The 17,827-nt window shown below is 61.0% G+C and overlaps 1 protein-coding gene across 1 annotated transcript; it reads left to right on the top strand.

The window, feature by feature from the left end:
• The first annotated feature begins 12,768 nt into the window (after positions 1-12,768).
• Positions 12,769-16,311, top strand: LOC131279661 (ral guanine nucleotide dissociation stimulator-like). Its single transcript, XM_071217157.1, has 8 exons — positions 12,769-12,780; positions 12,816-12,937; positions 13,118-13,216; positions 13,535-13,727; positions 13,926-14,141; positions 15,451-15,565; positions 16,063-16,217; positions 16,285-16,311. The coding sequence occupies exons 1-8, from the start codon at positions 12,769-12,771 to the stop codon at positions 16,309-16,311; spliced, it is 939 nt and encodes a 312-aa protein (XP_071073258.1).
• Positions 16,312-17,827: the final 1,516 nt, after the last annotated feature.

The raw sequence follows: 17,827 nt of genomic DNA, 5'->3' as shown, positions 1-17,827 counted from the left end.
AAAGACAGGAGAGAGAGAGGCCTGGAGAAGAGCAGAGAAGAAAGACTAGCAGAATGGCTAACCCAAAGAGTAAGAAGACAGGCAAAAAGAGCATACGACCTAAGAAAACCCAAGAGTAAAACGGTGGAAGTAAATAATGCATTTAAAGCAATATCATTGAAGGTGAGTGGATTAAACTCCCCAATCCAAAGGTACATGCTGATGGAATGGATAAAAAAAACACAAGTCATCCATCTGCTGCTTTCTAGACCCAGGGCTGCAAAACGGCCGAAAGCAAAGGTTGGAAAAAGATACTCCATGCAAACAATCACCAAAAAGAGCAGGGGGAGCTAGACTGCTCTCAGGCAAAACAGACTTTAATGCAAAAAGTTGTGAGAGATAGAGAATGTATGAATAAAAGGGACCATCCACCAGGAAGCAATCTGTCATAAATATATAGGTAGCTAACCAGCGTAGCCCAAAATACACGGGACAAACTATGGCAAAACTCTAGGGAGAAATAGGCATCTCTACGAGGATCGTTGGAGACTTCAATGCCCCACTCCTATCATGAGATAGAACAATTAGACTGAAGAGCAACACGGAACGAGAGAAGTTGAACAGCATGATCAATGATTGAGACCTAACAGACATCTACAGAAGGCTGCTTCCCAACTCAGTGGGTTCTGCATTCTTCTCAAGTGCCCGTGGATCTTTTTCCAGGAGAGACCATGTTAGGGCACAGTGCAGCTCTCGATCAAAAGAGAAAGACTGAAATGAATCAAAGCACCTTCTGAGATCAAAATGGAATGAAAGTGGAAATCAGTCACAAACAGGACCAAGGTAAATTCGCCAAGGTATGGAGGCCCAAGAACACATCCTTACGTAATCAGTGGGTCCAAGAACAAATTGCCAGTGAAGTCAGTCGATCTTTTGAGACCAAGAAATATGAGAACACAACTTATTAAAATGTAGGGGATAGCACAAAAGCAATCTTCGGAGGGAACATTAGCGCCTTCAATGCCGACATGAAAAACAAAGAAAGAGGTAAATGCAAAGATTGAACTGAACGACTAGAGAAACTAGAAGGAGAAGAGCTAGCCAATCCCGAAAGAAGCTGGAGGAAAGAAAGAAAGATGAGAGCAGAAATAAATGAAATTGAGAACAACCACCACAAACAATAGAGCAAATCAACAAAACCTAAAGCTGGTTCTTGGAGACAAACCCCTAGCCAGACTAACCAAAAAATGAAAGAGAGAAGATGCAAATCATTGGAATCAGAAATGATTGAAAGAGGGGATGTTGTGGTTGACCCCACAGAAATGAAAAGGATCCCAAGAGGATATTATGAGAAGCTGCATGCCAACAAAATAGACAATCTGGATGAAACGGACAAATTCCTAGAAACGCACAGACCACCTACACTGACGCTACGAGAAATAGACTATCTTAACAGACCATCACAGTGAAAGAGATTGAATCCATCATCCCAAATCTCCCAGCCAAGAAGAGTCTGGGGCCAGATGGCTTCACAGGTGAATTGTACCAAGCATTTAGAAAAGAATGAACACCAATCCTGTTTAGACTCTTCCAAAAAATGGAAGAGGAGGGAAAATGACCCAAGACAGTTGATGAAGCCAACGTCAGCCTAATACCAAAGCCAGGTAAAAATACACAAGAAAAGAAAATCAGAGACCAATCTCTCGAATGAACATCAACGCAAAAACTCTTGACAAAATACTTGCCAATAGAATCCAAGAGCGTATCGAAAGACTTCTACATCATGGCCAAGTGGGATTTATTCCTGTCACGCAAGCCTGATTCCACATAAGGAAATCAATCCAAGAGGAAAAACACATCATCATCTCAATCGATGCAGAAAAGGCATTTGACAAAATCCAGCATCCTTTTTCAGATACAAACTTCAAACAATAGGAATAGAAGGAAAATTCCTGAACATGATAATGGGCATAGGTGGAAAACCCGCCGCTGTGATGTGCTCATGTACTGGAAGAATAAATATCATGAAGATGTCAATCTTTCCCAAACCGATTTATAGATTCAATGCAGTACCAACCAAAATTCCAACAGCTATTTTACAGAATCAGAAAAGGCCATTACCAAATTCATTTGGAAGGAAAAGTGCATCCAAATAGCCAAAAGCATTCTGAACAAAAAGTGTGACATGGGAGCAATTTCACTGCCTGGCCTTCAAAGGTATTACAAAGCTACCGTGGTCAAAACAGGAAGGTAGCAGCATAAAGATAGGCACATCTATCGATGGAAGAGAATTGAGAATCCAAAAAACACCCTCACCTCTACTGTCAACTGGTTTTTGACAAACCTACGAAGGCCGTGATAACGGGACATAACTGGTTCTTCGATGAATGGTGCTGGGGAAACTGGATATCTATGACCGAAAGCACGAGAGGGGACCTTATCTCACTCCCTACACAAGAATCAACTGAAAATGGATCAAAGACCTAGATAGAAAAGCAGATACGAAAGACCTAGAAGAAAACATAGGGAAGCATCTTCAAGACCTTTTAGTAGGTGGTGGTTTCTGTGACCTTATGCCCAAAGCGCAGGCCACAAGAGAAAAAAAAAGATAAAAGGGACCTCCGCAAAATTAAATGCTTTTGCACCTCACAGGACTTTGTCAAAAGGGTGAAAAGGCAGGTGACTCAATAGAGGAAGATATTTGGAAATCACATGTCTGATGAGGGTCAAATATCCAGAATCTATAATGAGACGTTTACATTTCAACAATAAAAGGAGAAACAATCCAATTTAAAAATGAGCAATAGGCTTGAGTAGACGTTTGTCCAAAGAAGAACTACAAATGGCAAAAAAGCACATGGGGAAAATGCTCAAGATCTCTTCTGCAAATCAAAACCCACAAGGACTTATCATTTCACATCTATCAGAATGGCCACTATTCCCAAAGACAGAGAACTCCAAGTGCTGGAGAGGCTGTGGAGAGATAGGAACACTTCTTCCCAGCTGGCTGGTGGTAATACAGGATGGCCCAGCCACTGTGGAGGACTGTTTGGCAGTCCCTCAAGAAGTTGAAAATAGACTTGCCATGTGACCCTGCAGTACCACCACTGGGTCTATAGCCAGAAGAACCAAGAGCAGTGACATGAACAGACATCTGCATGTCGATTTTCACAGTGGCATTCTTCACGATTGCCAGAAGGTGGAAACAACCCAGGTGTCCATCGATGGATGAGTGGAGAAACAAGCTGGTGAATTCACCCGAGGAAAAGTTAGGCAGCAGTAAGAAGAAATGAAGTGTAAAGAAGAAGACAACGTGAATGACCCTGGAGGAGATTCTTTGAAGTGAAGCCGGCCAGACACAAAAGGGCCAATACCACAGGATTGTGTTATGATGAGCCAAATAGACTGTGTAACATACTGTACGATAAACAACAATTTCTACGTAGCCAGTTCATTTAATTGAGAGTTGTACAGTTTTATTCAATTGTGCTTGCTTTTTCTTTTTAAATGATTGCTTCTATCTCCAATTCTTAAGTGGACAAGATAGAGTTAGAAATAAAGGTAATGGGAAGCCTCTGGGCAGGATTGGTGGCACAGCTGCCATGTCTGACTTTGGTCTCCTTTCCACCTCATCATGGGCCAGATGGAGACAGCAACCCAGGAGCACAAGTGGGTCTCCTCAGACCACACGGCCCTCCCCCAGCCATGTGTGGAGTTGGACTCGGTGTTCCATCCGTCCCCTTCCTGCTTCTCCCATGTCTGAGCGTGTGCATTCGCTCCGTGTGAAACCAGACTCTGGGGCTCACAGTGTCTGTCCCCCCGTGGATGTGACGCTGTCCTGGGAAGCCGATGCTAGAATGGATCCCACTGTGTGGCGAGGAGACTGGGGGTGGGCCCCAGTGACTAGCCTGGGCTCTCCAAAATGGAAAGGATGGAGCAGCAGGCTCTGAACCCAGCTGGGTCTCCCCCGAGCTGGGGCCCGAGCCGCCCACAGCCTTCCCAGGGAGCTGTTGGGGGGTCGTGTTGGCAGAACGGCGTCCAGGGAACAAGGCGATCCAGGAGAGGGGATGGACAGACAGCCGTGCAGAGGGACTTTGGTGGGGTTCTGACAGTTGAAGGGCCCAGGGGAAATGACCTCAGGAGGTGACCTCACTTCCTCGGTGACAGAACTTGGAACCCTGGTAACCAGGCACCCAGATTCCACAGGCAGCCCCTTCCCAGCTCACTTGGCAGGAGACGCTCGGGAGAGCAACATGTTCCCCTGCTGCGTTGCACGACCCCGAGGCTCCAGCCTCCGCCAAAGCAGAAAAGAATCCCCATGCCATCGCTTCTGACATTGGCTCAGGCCTCAGCCACGGAGCCGCTGGCCATCGGCACTCAGGAGGCACCCAGAGGTGACACAGGGTGGCCCAGGGGAGCCGGTTCAGCACAGGCCCCTGCTGTGCTCCTCCTGGGCAGCCCCACGTCCATCCTCTTCCCAGGGTGTGGGGGCGTGGACAGGAGGACCACTGCAGGCAGGAGCGACTGTCAGGGTTGGGGACCTGAAGGGCCTTCCCTGTCCCCTGCCAAGTCACGGGCGGGGGTGGGAAGAGGCAGGTTGGGGACATTCATGTGGACTGTATCTTTCCTGAGCCTCGAGCTCCCCTGTTCTCTCCACCGGGCTTGGGGGAAGGCAGAGCCCACCTGGACCTGCCCTGGGCCCCGGCCCGATGGATGACCAGCTTCCCCTGCGGGGTAGGACAGGCCCCTCGCTGACGCCCTTTGGCCCGGCCGCCAGGCACTGTGTTCGCAGAGCTCCACGCAGGTGGTCGGTGAGGAGCTGGAGGAGGGGCTGGTCTACACCATCTCTCTGAGGAAGGTGCCGGTCCATCGGGGCCCCGGCCAGGGCTAGCGCTGGTTCCAGGTGACAGCTGGTGCCGAGTGGGGGCCCGAGGCAGCCAGGGAACACCCCAGGGCCGTGGTCCACCCTGACCCCCGCTGTGTGCTCCTCAGGGCTTTCCCACCCGAGTGGCCCCATGTCCTGCTTCCCGAGGAACCTGGGAGCCCCCCAGTTCCCCAGCACACTGCCACTGCACAGACAAGGGAAGATCACTGCACACGTGGAGAGGGGCGGGAGAGGGTCTTTAGTGCAGGATTCCCGTTGGGGCCGGCTGGAGGGTGGGTGCACCGCAGACACGTGTGCGTCGTGCTGCTGTGTTTGCGAGTCCCCTCCTTGGCCCACGTCCCCAGCAGCATCTCTGTGACTGTCTTTGCCCATCTGCTCCAAGCTGTCCAGCTCTCCTGCTGAGGAGGGTTCTCGCTGTCTCTCATAAGCGTCCCCTTGACCTTCCCGGGTAGGAGCTGGGGCTGCCTTGGCTGCCCAGGATTGCAGGAGGGCGGCAGCTCAAAGCAGCCTTTCGGCCTTTGGGGGTGCTGGAGCTGAAGGTCCTGTCCAGGGGCCCTGCCGGCTCTGCTGCCCTGGACACCGCCCCCAGGCTCCCAGGCAGTGGTCCTCCCAGCCCCAGCAGAGGCTGCAGGACAGGGCCAGCCGGGCAGAGGACACGCAGACCCCCCCTTTCTCCAGCGAGGGCCAGCTGACCTCGCGGAGGGGCAGTGGCGGGGGACCACCGGCTGTCTTTGGGGGGAGCGTCCCTGAAACCCCTGGACCTGGCCCTGGCGTTTCCCTTCCTTGTCCTGATGTGGGGTTGGGGTGGCCAACGGCATCCCCTTGTTCCTCTGGCCCCAGGACAGTGCAGTCCAGAAGGTGGTCTCCTGACCAGGAGGGTCTGCTCAGACCCTCGGCCCTGCAGGGGTCTTTCTCCCCCAAGGGCCCTCCAGGCACCCGTCCTTTCAGGTCAGGGGCCTCGCCTCTCAGGTGTTGGCTCCCCTGTGGTTCCGTGTGGAGGCCGAGGACCTTTCCCCACTAGGGACCTGCACGGCCTCTCGGCCGGACGTCGCTCAGGGCTCAGGGCAGCAGGTGGGCCCTGGCCCCCCCCCCCAACTGGCTCCAGGCGCCGCGTCTGACCACCCTGCCCCCTCTGTCCCACCCCAGAGGAAGAACGAGGGGGCCCTCACAAGGGGGGAGAGCCGCGCCGTGTGCACGGTCAAGGCAGGCTGCTGGGAGGACTTGGCAGAGCACCTGGTGCCCGCCTGGCAGGAGGGCGACCTCAGCTACCGCACCTTCCTGGGGACCTACCGCGTGTTTGCCTCCACCGAGCAGGTCCTGGACCAGCTGTTCCACCGGTGAGCGCCGCCCCCACCCGCCCCCTGGGCTGCTGCGCCCCCCAGGCACTGGGCGTCTCAGAAACGCCACTGCCCCCGCTGGCCTCAGTGTCCTCCTTGGGAAGGGGCGCCCTAAGGACCAGCCCCCAGGGCTGATTGTAGGACAGACTGGGAGGGTCCGTGGGAAGGGCTGCCCCGAGTCTGGCTCCCAGACAGGGCGGCTGGAGGTGTTGGGCTGCTCCTGGGCAGGACTTCCCTCTGCCCAGGGAAGAGGCTCTCAGCCTCGCCCCCTTCGCTCCCAGTTTTCTCATTTTTCAGGGAGGTCTTCGAGCCCTTTCAGGCCTCCAACCTTGGTGTGGTCAGAGCAGGGATCCCTGTGGGCTGCCAGAGGGGTCCAGGCCCACCCCGGGTCTGAGGAGGTGCTGCTGAGGGCTCCCCCTTCCCCTGGTAGCCGGCACGTGTCTACTCAGTGCATGCGCTCCCTTCAGCACCTGGCATCATACAGCGGACACAGCAGACCAAAGATCCTGCCTTCTGGGTGCCTTTGGAGGGGGGCCGCCGGCAATAGGCCGAATCATTTTCAGCAGGGGGGACACTCAGCCAGCAGCTGTGACAACCTCACGGTCTCCCCTAGGTATGGAGGTGACCTCGGTGGGAGGGGCGAGCCTCGTGGACGCCTTGACGTGAAAACGTAGGCACTTTGGGTGAGGGCGAGGGGCTCTCGCGCCCAGACCCCATCGTGGGGAGTTGGGTGGTGGGTGGCGGGGTACGACTAGGCAGGGTCTGGGGCCATGCATCCTCCGTCCCCTGGTCCCCTGGAAGGCTGAGCCCAGAGGACTTCCCCCTCCCCTTGCCAAGGAGTAAGGAAGCTGAGGTGGGTCCTGGGGCACTGTCTGCACAGGAGGCCTGGGGCTCATTCCTGTCCTCTGCCCCCTCCCAGCCCCCAGGCTCCCAAACACCACTTCACGCAGACCCCGGACGGACGAGAGGTGGTGAGCGGCCTGCTGCCAATCTGCCGGGGGCCTCAGTCCTGTCTGCCTCCTGCAGGGGTGGCGGGGCGGGGGGGCAGTGTCCGTGGGAAGGGGAGACACACACGACACCAGGCGGAAGATGAGGCAGCTCCTCGGGCAGACGCTCCTGGGGGGGGCCGCGAGGGCCTGGGGCGGGAGGACGGGCCCTTCCCCCTCCGCACTCACCCAGTGCTGAAGCTCCTACTGTGTGTCAGCACCGGGCTGGTGCCAGGCCAGTCAGCACCCTTGCTGTCCTCGTGGACTTTGTGTGGAGTGGGAGGGTCCCTGGGGGCAGCGTGGAGGGCAAGGCCGGCATCTGACCGTGCTGCCCCCCTGCCCTCAGCACCCTCTGCTCCCTGCTGGGCACCTGGATGGACCAGTACTGGGAGGACTTCCTGCAGCCCCTGGACGCTCCCTGCCTCCAGCTTCTGGCGGCCCACGCTCAGGAGCACCTGCCGGGCTCTGGCCTGCAGCGCTGTGTCACGCTTCTGCTTGTGCAGATGACACACCCGGAGCCCACGGAGGCAGAGCCGGAGGGTGAGGGGCCTCGGGGTTGGGGCATGTGAGCTTGTGGGCCAGGGGCCGGGATTGCACCGCAGAGGCAGGAGCCAGCAGAGGCTGCCCTCGGGCTGCGAGCAAGGCGGAGCCCCAGACACGTCCCCTGGGAGCCTGCAGGCGGGAGCACTTTCCTGGGCAGGATCTTCCCCTAGAGGGAGTGGGATCTTCTCTTTTTGGAATGACACTCAGAGCCATTCATGGTGGGGAAACTGCCTCTTGTCCAGCTCCCTGGTCAGCTCCAGAGCCACCGATGCCTCCAGTGCGACTGCCAGCTCCAGTTCCAGCCCCTGTGGCCGACACAGGTCCAGAGCCAGAGTCGGCTCCATCACCACCTGGACTGCCAGCTAGCGAGGTGGCACCAGCGCCTGCTGTGCAAATAGAGTCTGATGCATTCCGTGCCATGGTGCCAGCTCCTGAGCTGCAGGTGGCTCCTACACCACCACAGCTGCCCCCCACAGAGATGGGGCCCGTGCCCTCCCTGGAGCTAGACCATCCGACCCGGTCAGCCGGAGCAGCTGCTCAGGAGCCGCGAGCAGCTGCAGCACCATCAGGAGCAGGAGCTGCAGACCCGGGGGCAAGTCTGGCTCCATCTGCCTCGCCACCGCTCCACGGATCGGCACTGCCCACTTTCGAGGGAGAGCCTGCTCCTCCAGCAGCAGAAGCGCCGGCTTGGGAGCTGGAAGATGCCTCGGGGCCACCTCCACTGCCACCTGTGGAGGGAGCGCCAGTGCTTCCTACGGAGGCAGAGCCGGCCCCGTCTGCAGGGGCAGCCCCATCCACACCACTGGTTGGTGAGGGGGAGGCGGTCCCACCGCCACCTCCAGTGCCACCTGCACAGGTCACTCCAGTGCCCACTCTGCAGCTCCAGCTGGTTCAGGCACCTTCAGGAGCAACAGCTCTCGAGGGGGAGGAAAGTCTGGCGGCAGCACCTGAGCCATGGCCAGAGGTCAGCTCAGCAGCAGGAGGGGCTGCCCCCCCACAGCCTTCCTGCCCCTGGCCTGGGCCCTGCGGGGACGGTCTGCATGAGCAGAAGCCTGAGCTCCTGGCCTTCCCTCCCGAGCTGGTGGCAGAGCAGCTGTTGCTCATGGATGCGGTGAGCAGCAGGGCTCGGCAGGGTGGAGCTGGGGGTACCTTCCTCCCAGGACCTGCCGCCCCAGCCTTCCCCACCCTGATCCCGAATCTTCGGATCTGGGTCAAAGCCCTGGTCCACTGCCAGCCTTGTTCCCTGGGCGAGTTTCTTGAGCCCAAGCCAGCACTTGGGCCTCTGGAGAGGAGACCTAGGACACTAGCCGTCCCTGCCACACACACTGCTGTGACGATGACCCCGGACAGAGGCCTGCGGGATCTGAGCTGGGGGTGGGCGTGGCCGGCTGACTTGCCCTCCTCCCCAGGAGCTGTTCAAGAAGGTGGTGCCCCACCACTGCCTGGGCTCCATCTGGTCCCAGCGCCACCAGAAGGGCAAGGAGCACGTGGTGCCCACCGTGCGCGCCGTCATCAGCCAGTTCAACCATGTGGCCAACTGCGTCGTGGCCACTTGCCTCGGGGACCCCAGCATGAAGGCCGCAGACAAGGCCAGGGTGGTGGAGCACTGGATCGAGGTGGCCAGGGTGCGTGCTGGGGCCCTCTCTGGAATCCTGGACCCCTTGCGCTCTGGTGGACTCTCGGCCTCCGGGCCCTGCGCTGCCTGGAGCACAGCCCTCCTTCCTCCTCACGTCCCCCCAGGCTCTTCCCTCAGGTGGAGCGTGGGGTCCCGCTCTGGGGCCCCGGCTCGCCCTCAGGGGCTCCTTGGGAGTCTCTCATCCAGAGGGGGAGGTCAGCTGAGGGGGCTGGAGCAGGAGCAGGGCACGCTCAGACCACCTCTCACGGCCTATTCTTTCTCCCTCCCCAGGAGTGCCGAATGCTCCGCAACTTCTCAGGCCACGCCATCCTCTCTGCTCTCGAAAGCCATGCGATTGGCTGTCAGAAGAAGACATGGGTGGAAGTTTCCAGGTGGGCGGGCTTCTCTCCAGGGGACGCCGGGGGGGACCGGGGGCCCCGCGGGAGGCTGGGCATCGCCCTGCAGGGAACCTGGAGGCAGCGGGACCTGGGCAGGGGCCAGGTGGGCTGGGGCGCCAGGTCTCGCCAGGACCTGAGGTCAGCTGTTGTGCATCAACACTGGTGCCATCCGCGGTCAGGCACAGAGTCGAGCCAGATGAGAGCACGTCCAGGGTGTGCTGGTCAGCAGCCCGCTCTGTCCAGGGGACAGCTCCCCCTGTCAACACCAGCCGCTTGTCAACTAGGAGTGGGGGTCCCCGCGGTGCCCGCCTGAGAGCTCAGCTCCCAAGCCCACGCTGTCCTGCAGTGCTCGGAGCTGGCCAGTTTCAGCACCACCCACCCAGGCAGTCCGGGTCCCAGGACCCAGCTCCAGCGTAGTGGGTTGTCCCCTGGACGCTCCCACCCACTCCCACCTTTCTCCTTCCTTCTTGCCCTCCCCCAGGGCCAGCTTCCGCCTCTTTCAGACACTGTCTGGGATGGTCTCCACTGAGATCAACGCCTCCCTGGGCAGCGAGCTGATCTCCCAGGTGAAGAGCAGGCAGGGGGGCCAGGGCTCAGGAGGGGGGCTTGTGAGTGTTTCCCTGGGTGTTTCTTTGCAAACATCCTGTCTGGTCTCTTCTGGAGGAAGATGAAGAGGGATCTGCCTGGTTCGTGGGCAGGTGGGGGGCAGCTACCGGGCCATAGGCCGGGGTTAGTGCTCGGACGTGGTGGTGGTGGTGGTGGGGGGCTGGGATGTTCCAGGAGGAGATGATGAACCGTCAGGAAGAGAAGTCTCCATCCACATGGGGGTCTCAGACCTGCGCCTCGTTCTGAATGGCTCGTGTCCAGGAGCTAGGAGAAGTCTTTGGGAGACGGGCAACCACGGCGGGTCCTTTCTGACTGAAACTAGAAGCTTCATCTAGAAGACGCAGCACAACTTCAATGTCCAGTACTGAGTGTCCAGCTGTGCAGCTGGAGGACAGGGTGCCCCTGCAGGCAGAACATCCCGAGTGGACCCCCGGGAGGGGGCGCCTGTGTGTGGACCTCGGGCAGCCTTTGGGTTTTCAGTCGTGTGGGCTGGGGCAGGCAGTATCTGCTCAACTAGGCCTCCCCGGACAGCCCACCCTCCAGCTCCACGGTTGAGACGACACGAGGCCCCTCGCACATCCACGCGCAGAGGCCGGGAGAAGCGGACAGCTGTTGGCAGTGGTGGGCTGTGGGGAGACGTCAGAGCAGACAAGGCCTCCGGCCGGAGGGAGCCGCCCGTCCTCGGCACCCCGAGCGCATCCGGCTGAATGGAAGCACGAGCATCCAGCGGCGCCGCCCTCATGGCCAGCTGGCGGGGTTGACGGGAGAAAAGGAGCGTGGCTGAGCGTTCCCGGGACTCCGAGAGGGGAGAGGGATGGCCAGAGCATCTGTGCCACTGTCATGCATGCCCGAGGCCTCTGGACTCCCGAGAAGGGGTCAGGTCTTTGTGGTCACGTCCCAGATGTCCACACAGGCTCAGGGAGGCCAGGCTGCTTGCACCAGGCCCCCAGGGCACCTGCGGCACGTGGGGGCAGCAGATTTCCACCTGCCCACTTGGTCCAGGGGTCCAAGGCCCCAGGGACAACGGGGAGGGGCCGAGGGCCTCACTGATCCCGAGCTGCTCAATCCTGACAGGAGGGGAACCCCGAGTTTGCCACCCTGGACACGAAGCCCAACAGAGCCCAGAAGCAGCAGCAGCAGCAGGAGGGGTTGGGGGTGGCTCCTGCCAGGGGGCCAGGGTGGGTGGCCTCCAAGTCAGGGTGGGGCCCTCCTCCCAGCCATCCCTCCTGGGCCTCTGAACCCAGGCAGCCTCCCTTCCATGTCTGTTCCCCTGGAAGCTTGAGGGCCGGGAGCCGAGGGAATCCTCGGGGACTAGTGGCAGCAAGTCAGAGCAAGAGCCTGGAAGAGCCGAGGCTGGGGGACTGGGTGGGGCGGGGTGTGGGCTTGTGATGGAAGAAACGCCGATGCTGGGAGGTGACTGCAGGGGAGTTTGGGGTCCTTGGAGGCCGGGCGGGGAACTTCGGGGTGACAGCTGGGTGCCCAAGCGTGTGTTGGGGTGATGCTGGGTGGTCCTAGGAGTCTGAGCCTGTGGGGTGGTCAGGGCGGGGTGTTGGGGGCCCCCGAGCGCCTGCACTCATCCCCACCCACTCCACGCCACAGGGTGCCATCCAGGGCACTGTCCCATGGCTGGGGACATTCCTCACTCGGTTTTCGCTGGTGGACGCTGTCATGCAGGAGTTTCTGGATGTGAGTGAGCCTGTGGGCCTGGTCCGCGTGGGAAGGGGTCCCTGAGGCTTGGGAGGAGAGGCCGGCCCGAGCCCCGAGCACTGAACAGTGGGCACACTGCGTCTCCTGAGAGCCTGCCGGCCGCCCTGGAGCTGGATGCTGTGGACGTGTGGCGGCAGAGTGAGCGCAGGCTGTTCCTGGGGCATGTTTCCACTGTGGTCAGAGGCTGGGCCGGGAGGGCCCTGGGGCTCCCCTGGCTGGCCCCACTCCTGCGCCCACAAGCCTGCCTGGGTCCTTGCCTGGTCTGGGCTGCCCTGTGCCCGTGGAACCCACAGTCGTGCCATGCGACCAGGGCTCAGGGGCGATGGGCAGGGCAATGGCTGGGGACCCCTGGTGACGGATGTGACCTCTCTGCCTTCCAGGGGACCACGGTGAATTTTGATGAAAGGAGGAAGGTGAGCAGCTGCGGCCAGCAGTGCGGGGTTGGGGCTGGGGGTGGGGCTGGACAAGAGAGAGCCTCCTGGCAGGGCACCCCCAGGCTGCAGGCAGCTTCCTGGGAGACTGCTGGGGAGTTGGAGGAAAAAGATAGGGCCGCCCTGTCCCTCGGGAGGGTGGGGATTCACCTGGTGGAAGGCCGACTTCCTGGAGGAGGAGCTGTGTGAACTCGGCCCTGAGGGCAGGTAGAGCCCGGAAGGCAGGGGAGGGCTGGGGAACCCAGGGGCCAAACCAGCCTGCGGGCCCCGGCCCATCGGGCATGCCCACCCAGGCCTCGGCAGTGCCTCCTCCTCCGTCTGACCCCAGGAAGACCAGCTGGTGGCCGAGCTGCAGCAGCTGCAGGCGCGCTGCTGCTACGACTGCCTTGTGCCCGACGGGCGCTTCCGGGCCTGGTTTGAGGCCATGGAGCAGCTCGGCCAGAAGGACAGGTGAGGCCAGGAGGGCATCAGGCCCCAGTGGGGGCGAGAGCACCCTGGTGGCTCCTGGGCCCGCGTAGGCCCTGCTGCCCGAGGAGGCCGGGGCATGCGGACGCCAACTGCTGTGCGGACCCTGGGAGGGAGCCCGAGCTGGGGTTCCCAGGAACCTGATTGCTGCCCCCTGTCGTGAAGCCTCCTCCTGTCTTGTGAGTGGGAGCCGCCACCCGAGTCGGCCAGTGAGAGCTTCCAGGCCCAACAGCCCCCGGAAGGCAGCAAGCGTTGGAGCGGAGAGTGAGTTCCCCTTGCGGGGCAGGCGAGGGTGGGCTCAGGGGAGCTCCAGGCTGAGCGTGGGCTGGGGGGGGCCTGCTGCCACTGAGCGCCGGGATTCCAGCTCCACTCCCGACCAGCCCTGGGGTTGGGAGAGTCGCCCCCTCCCTGGGCCTGTTTCCTTCTCTGGGCAACGGGGTGGTGCAGCGTGAGCTCCGAGTCAGTCAGGACCCACTGGCTCCTCTTGATGGAGCTAGGACTTAGCCGTGTGCAGATTTAGCAGGGCAGAGGTGGGCAGGCATGTCAGGGGAGGCCCGCAAGGTAAGCCGAGCCTCCATCCAGCCGCCAGGGCCCCGACGCTGAGTCCAGCGGCAGCAGCACCGCCCACTCCAGCGTCCCGCTCCAGGGTGGCCCTGACCTGAGCGGCGGGGATGCAGCGGATTCTCCTCACCCGCATGTGGCTGGCTCCTCCGGCTCTGCGGTGGGAATCCACCTGGACCAAGTTCCGGAGGCCCAGGACAGCCAGGAAGTGAAGGTGACTGCCCAGCCCTGCTCCCTGGGGCCCTCGCCCTCCCGCCGCCCCTCCTGTGCCTGCTGGGCCCCCCCTCCCCCGTGCCCACAAGGAGTGGAGCCCCGTTGCCTCGTCCAGACCTTCTTGAGCCTCCTGGAGCTTCTCGAGCAGCCCGAGCTGCCCCAAGGCTCCCGGCCTCTGCTGACCTCCCGTCCCCCACAGCCGGGGCCGTCGACCTGCGCATCATCTCGGATCGGCTCCACCGTCACGGCAGCGTTGGGAGGAACGTCCTCTTCCTCCTCCATCCGAGCCAGGGCCACCCGGACCAGCCGAAAGCGCCGTGGCTCACGGCCGCGCTACAAACGGCACGTGGGCAACCGCTGCTTTGTCCATGTCACCCTGGCCGAGGACAACGGCCACAAGGTCCAGAGCATCCTGGTAAGCTGGGCATGCGGCCACCCCCCGGCCGCGGTGGCTCAGGCAGTAGGCACCTGAGCGGTGCTGTGGTCCCTGCCTGCCGCCCTGGAGCAGACTTGCCAGTGGCTGGGGAAGGACAGACGGCCACTCCAGGGGCAGGAAGAGCGTGTGTGCGACAGCCGTCAGGGTTCAGGATGGTGGACCCAGGCAGGCCCGAGGAGGCGTGTGCTTGGCGGGCCGAGGAGCAGCCGGGAGGCCAGGGCTGAAGGAGTAGGGGCCAGGGAAGGGCAGCGGTCAGAGAGGCGTTGGGAGCCAGGTCTCTTCAGGCCCTGGAGCTGCTGGACGGAGAGTGACTTTCTCAGGAGCCCCTGAAGGGCCAGAGCAGAGCAGGGACAGCAGGAGAGCTTTGGCCCTCAGAGTGGATGGTGAGGTGGTACGTGGAGACACTGGCTGGTGAGGGGCTGCTGCCGCGACCCGGAGGGGAGGGCAGGGTCTGCCCCAGGTCGGTGGCCATGCAGGTGTGAGCAGGGCCCAGATCCCAGATGGACGTGCAGGTGGAGCCACTCCTGTCCCATGGGCCAGAGACTGCAGTGCTGCGGTGGTGCACAGCCGAATGGACTGTACTTCTCTTGTGGCCCGGAGCTGGCATGCTTGTCCTAAGCTGTCACTGAGTGGCCCTTGGCCTGAGCCCTGCCTGCACCCGGGCCCTGTGTTCAAGGCAGCTGCGCTCTAGACCTTGCTGAGCACAGCTGCCTCCTGGAGCCCAGGGCATCCTGCGGGGCCATAGGGTGTCTTCCAGCCTCCTCTCGGACATCTGGGCTTGGCCTGGACGTGTGTGTTCTGCCTGGGGGTTCAGTGCTACGTGGAGGCCTCCTGGAGGGGCAGGGGCAGGGCAGGGGCCCTCCCCGAGGGCAAGCCGTCTCCTGTGATGGGGAGGGAGGAAGGACAGAGAGAGGCCCCGAGGTCACTCCACAGTCCCCACCCTCTGCTGCGAGGCCACCCTTTGTCCCAGGGCTCTGGGAGCCCCTAGCAGTCGTGCAGGCCGAGGAGCCAGGGGCCGGGGCTCAGCCTGCAGGGCAGGGAATTTGGACCCTCCCTTGGAAACACCCTCAAGACAGAGGTGCAGGTTCTTGTAGATAGAGATGGGGTGAGGAATGACTGGAAAAGAGCCCGCACTGCATGGAGTGTCCCTGGGAGAGCAAGAGAAGACAGGGAGGCCCCTGTAGACCCAGCCCCGAGCAGAGGGGCCTCCTCGGGGTCTCTGGCAGCTGCGCTGTGGGGAGTCGGCTCCAGGACCCATGCCCTGAGGCCTGTGGTTGACCCACCACAGGTGACCGACCAAGACAGGGCCCCAGCCATGATCCGCAAGGCCCTGGAAGAGCACAAGTTGGCTGGGGAGCAGCCCGCGGACTACCAGCTGGTGCAGATCATCTCAGGAGATGGCAGTGAGTCGGGGGCGAGTGGAGCGGGCAGGAGTGCAGGGGTGGGAGGGGGCAGCATGGCCCTGGGCCGAAGATGCGAGGACCCGATGAGGAGGCCCAGTGCGGGGCTGCCCTCAGCGGGCTTGGCAGTCTGGCCTGGGGAGCGCTGGGCTCAGGGGCGTGCGCTGGGCTGGAGAAGGCCAGTTTCAGCGCCGCCATCCCCAGCAGGGAGGCGGCAGGGGTGCTTGGGGGAGGAGACCACCTCGTGGCAGCTGCACTCTGAGGCTGGCAGGTGGGAGTCAGAGTCGCTTTTGGATCAAGGGTCCCCTGCTTTCAGCTGTGCCTCTGCAGAGCCTTCTCTGGTCGCTCAGGGTGTCGCTCAGGCGGCTCCTCTGTGGTCCAGGAGTTGGACTGGGGAAGTTGGGTGCCCGGCCGAGGCCAGCTCTCGTGGGGACACAGAGGGTGGGGTTCATCCGTGCCCCCGAGCACGGCTGACCACCCCTCAGCCCCACCCCCCCCAGCACTGCAGATCCTGGACGGCGCCAACGTGTATTACGCTATGGCGCCCTCACCTGATTATCGGTTTCTTCTCCTGAGGAAGAGCACGCCCCTGGTCGCCGAGGGCAAGGAGAGGGCTCTCTCAGCCCTTTCGGGGGAGTCGGCAGAAGGGGCCCAGGTTCCAAAAGGGGAAACTGTAACTGGCCCCAGCTGCCCCCCAGCCTCAGGGCCCCCTTCCCTTCCAGGTCCACCTGGCCAAGTTGTTCTGCTGACCCCAACCACCGTGGGCCAGGCCAGGCAGGCGCTTCCCTCCCCAGCAGCCAGTCTGTGCCACCCCCAGACTCCACTCACACCCCTGGGCCTGTCCTCCCGCTGGAAACATGGCTAGTCGGAGGGAGGAGCTGCGAGAGATTGTCAAGAACTTTATTGAGAATCAACAGCAACAAAGACTCTCTATCTAAAGGGGAGGGGCAATAGCTACCTTTGTCCTTAGTAGATGTTCCATGTGAAGGTTTTATTATTAAATTATTGTTTCCACTATAGCCTGGGAGTTGAGTTTGGTTCTTGCATTTCCTGTGTTCATCGAAATGAGATACAGGCTCTCACAGTGCTCAATCAAAGGAGAAATCCTGCAGAGTCATCCGTTGACTTTAGAAGGGAGAAGCGACAAGAGCCAGCTGCCCCTCCCCGGGTTCCTGAAGCCAGCACGGGGATCCCCAGCAGAGAGCGTTTCGGTGCGTTTCGGTTTCCACCCGGCGGGAGCCGGGAGCACCCAGGAGGACCGTTGGGCTTAGACCATTCACAAAGACCGTTTTCTGAGCCCGGGCAGGGCAGCGGCTGCCTTTCTACTGCTCTGGAGGAAGAAGGAACCTTTCCTGCGTCTTGCCTGAGGCTTTGCTTGTGCATCAAATAGGAACTTGTCGTTTTCAAGGGCTAACGATAGGGTGACAGCAGCAGTAGGTAGGGCAAGGATGAGCGCAGAGCTGAGAATGTGGAATGGAAAGGGCCAGAGGAGCAAACGAGGAGGATTCTTGGCCCCAGTGCAAGGGCAGGCAGACCCAGCCTCCTCAGTGCCCCTCAGGGCCCCATGGTCCACGCTTGGACCACGCTTGGAGTTCCTGCTTTGTGATCCTCATCCCTGGCACCAGAATTCCTTTCCCTGAGGTGGGGACGGGGGTCTGAGCTGCAGCATCCCGGGCTCCAGCTGGGCCTCCTTGGTGTCCATACCACTGCTCCCTGTGAACAAGTGCTTCCCACTGCCGTGCCATTCCCTGTGCAGGTCCTTCCCCCGGAAAATCCCCGCAGGCCCCGCCTCTGCACGGGCTCCCCGGTGGGCTCTCCTTGCTGGCCGGGGCCTGCGGCAGCCGTGGGAGCTCTTGATGCCAAGAAGAGCACTCCTTCCTGGCGCCCAGAGACCCCGCACGCCCTTTTCTGCGGGTCGAGGGGAAGACGGGCCGTGCACTCTGTGGTCCACACTCCCCGCCGTGTGGCTGCTGCCTGGCCTCAGGAGGAGTTTGGCTCTGAGCACTTCGAACTGGCAGGACCCTGGGAGGGCTGCGTCCATCAGTCCACAGCTCGGGCTTTACTGATGTCACGGGGCTGTGAACAGGTCCTGTCGGGAGGGGTGCAAGTCACAGCCTGCTGGGACTGACGACCACAGTCTTGCCCTATTCCCCTCATGGCACGTTCAATCGCTGAGCAGCTCCCTGTCCAGGGGGTGACAGGCCCTGTCCTGAGCTCCCCGTGGGCTCTAGCCTGGCTTCCCCATGACCGGGAGCTAAAGGTTGA

This window comes from Dasypus novemcinctus, chromosome 9 (genome assembly GCF_030445035.2).
Source record: "Dasypus novemcinctus isolate mDasNov1 chromosome 9, mDasNov1.1.hap2, whole genome shotgun sequence".
Taxonomy (NCBI): Eukaryota; Metazoa; Chordata; class Mammalia; order Cingulata; family Dasypodidae; genus Dasypus; species Dasypus novemcinctus.
Note: the sequence above shows the minus strand (reverse complement) of the source record. Positions and strands in the feature narration are given on the sequence as shown.

Coding starts and splice junctions, on each gene's coding strand:
- LOC131279661 (XM_071217157.1), top strand. Junction 13,217..13,534: donor AGCAAGCGTTGGAGCGGAGA/GTGAGTTCCCCT, acceptor GCCTCCATCCAG/CCGCCAGGGCCCCGACGCTG. Junction 15,566..16,062: donor GATCATCTCAGGAGATGGCA/GTGAGTCGGGGG, acceptor CACCCCCCCCAG/CACTGCAGATCCTGGACGGC.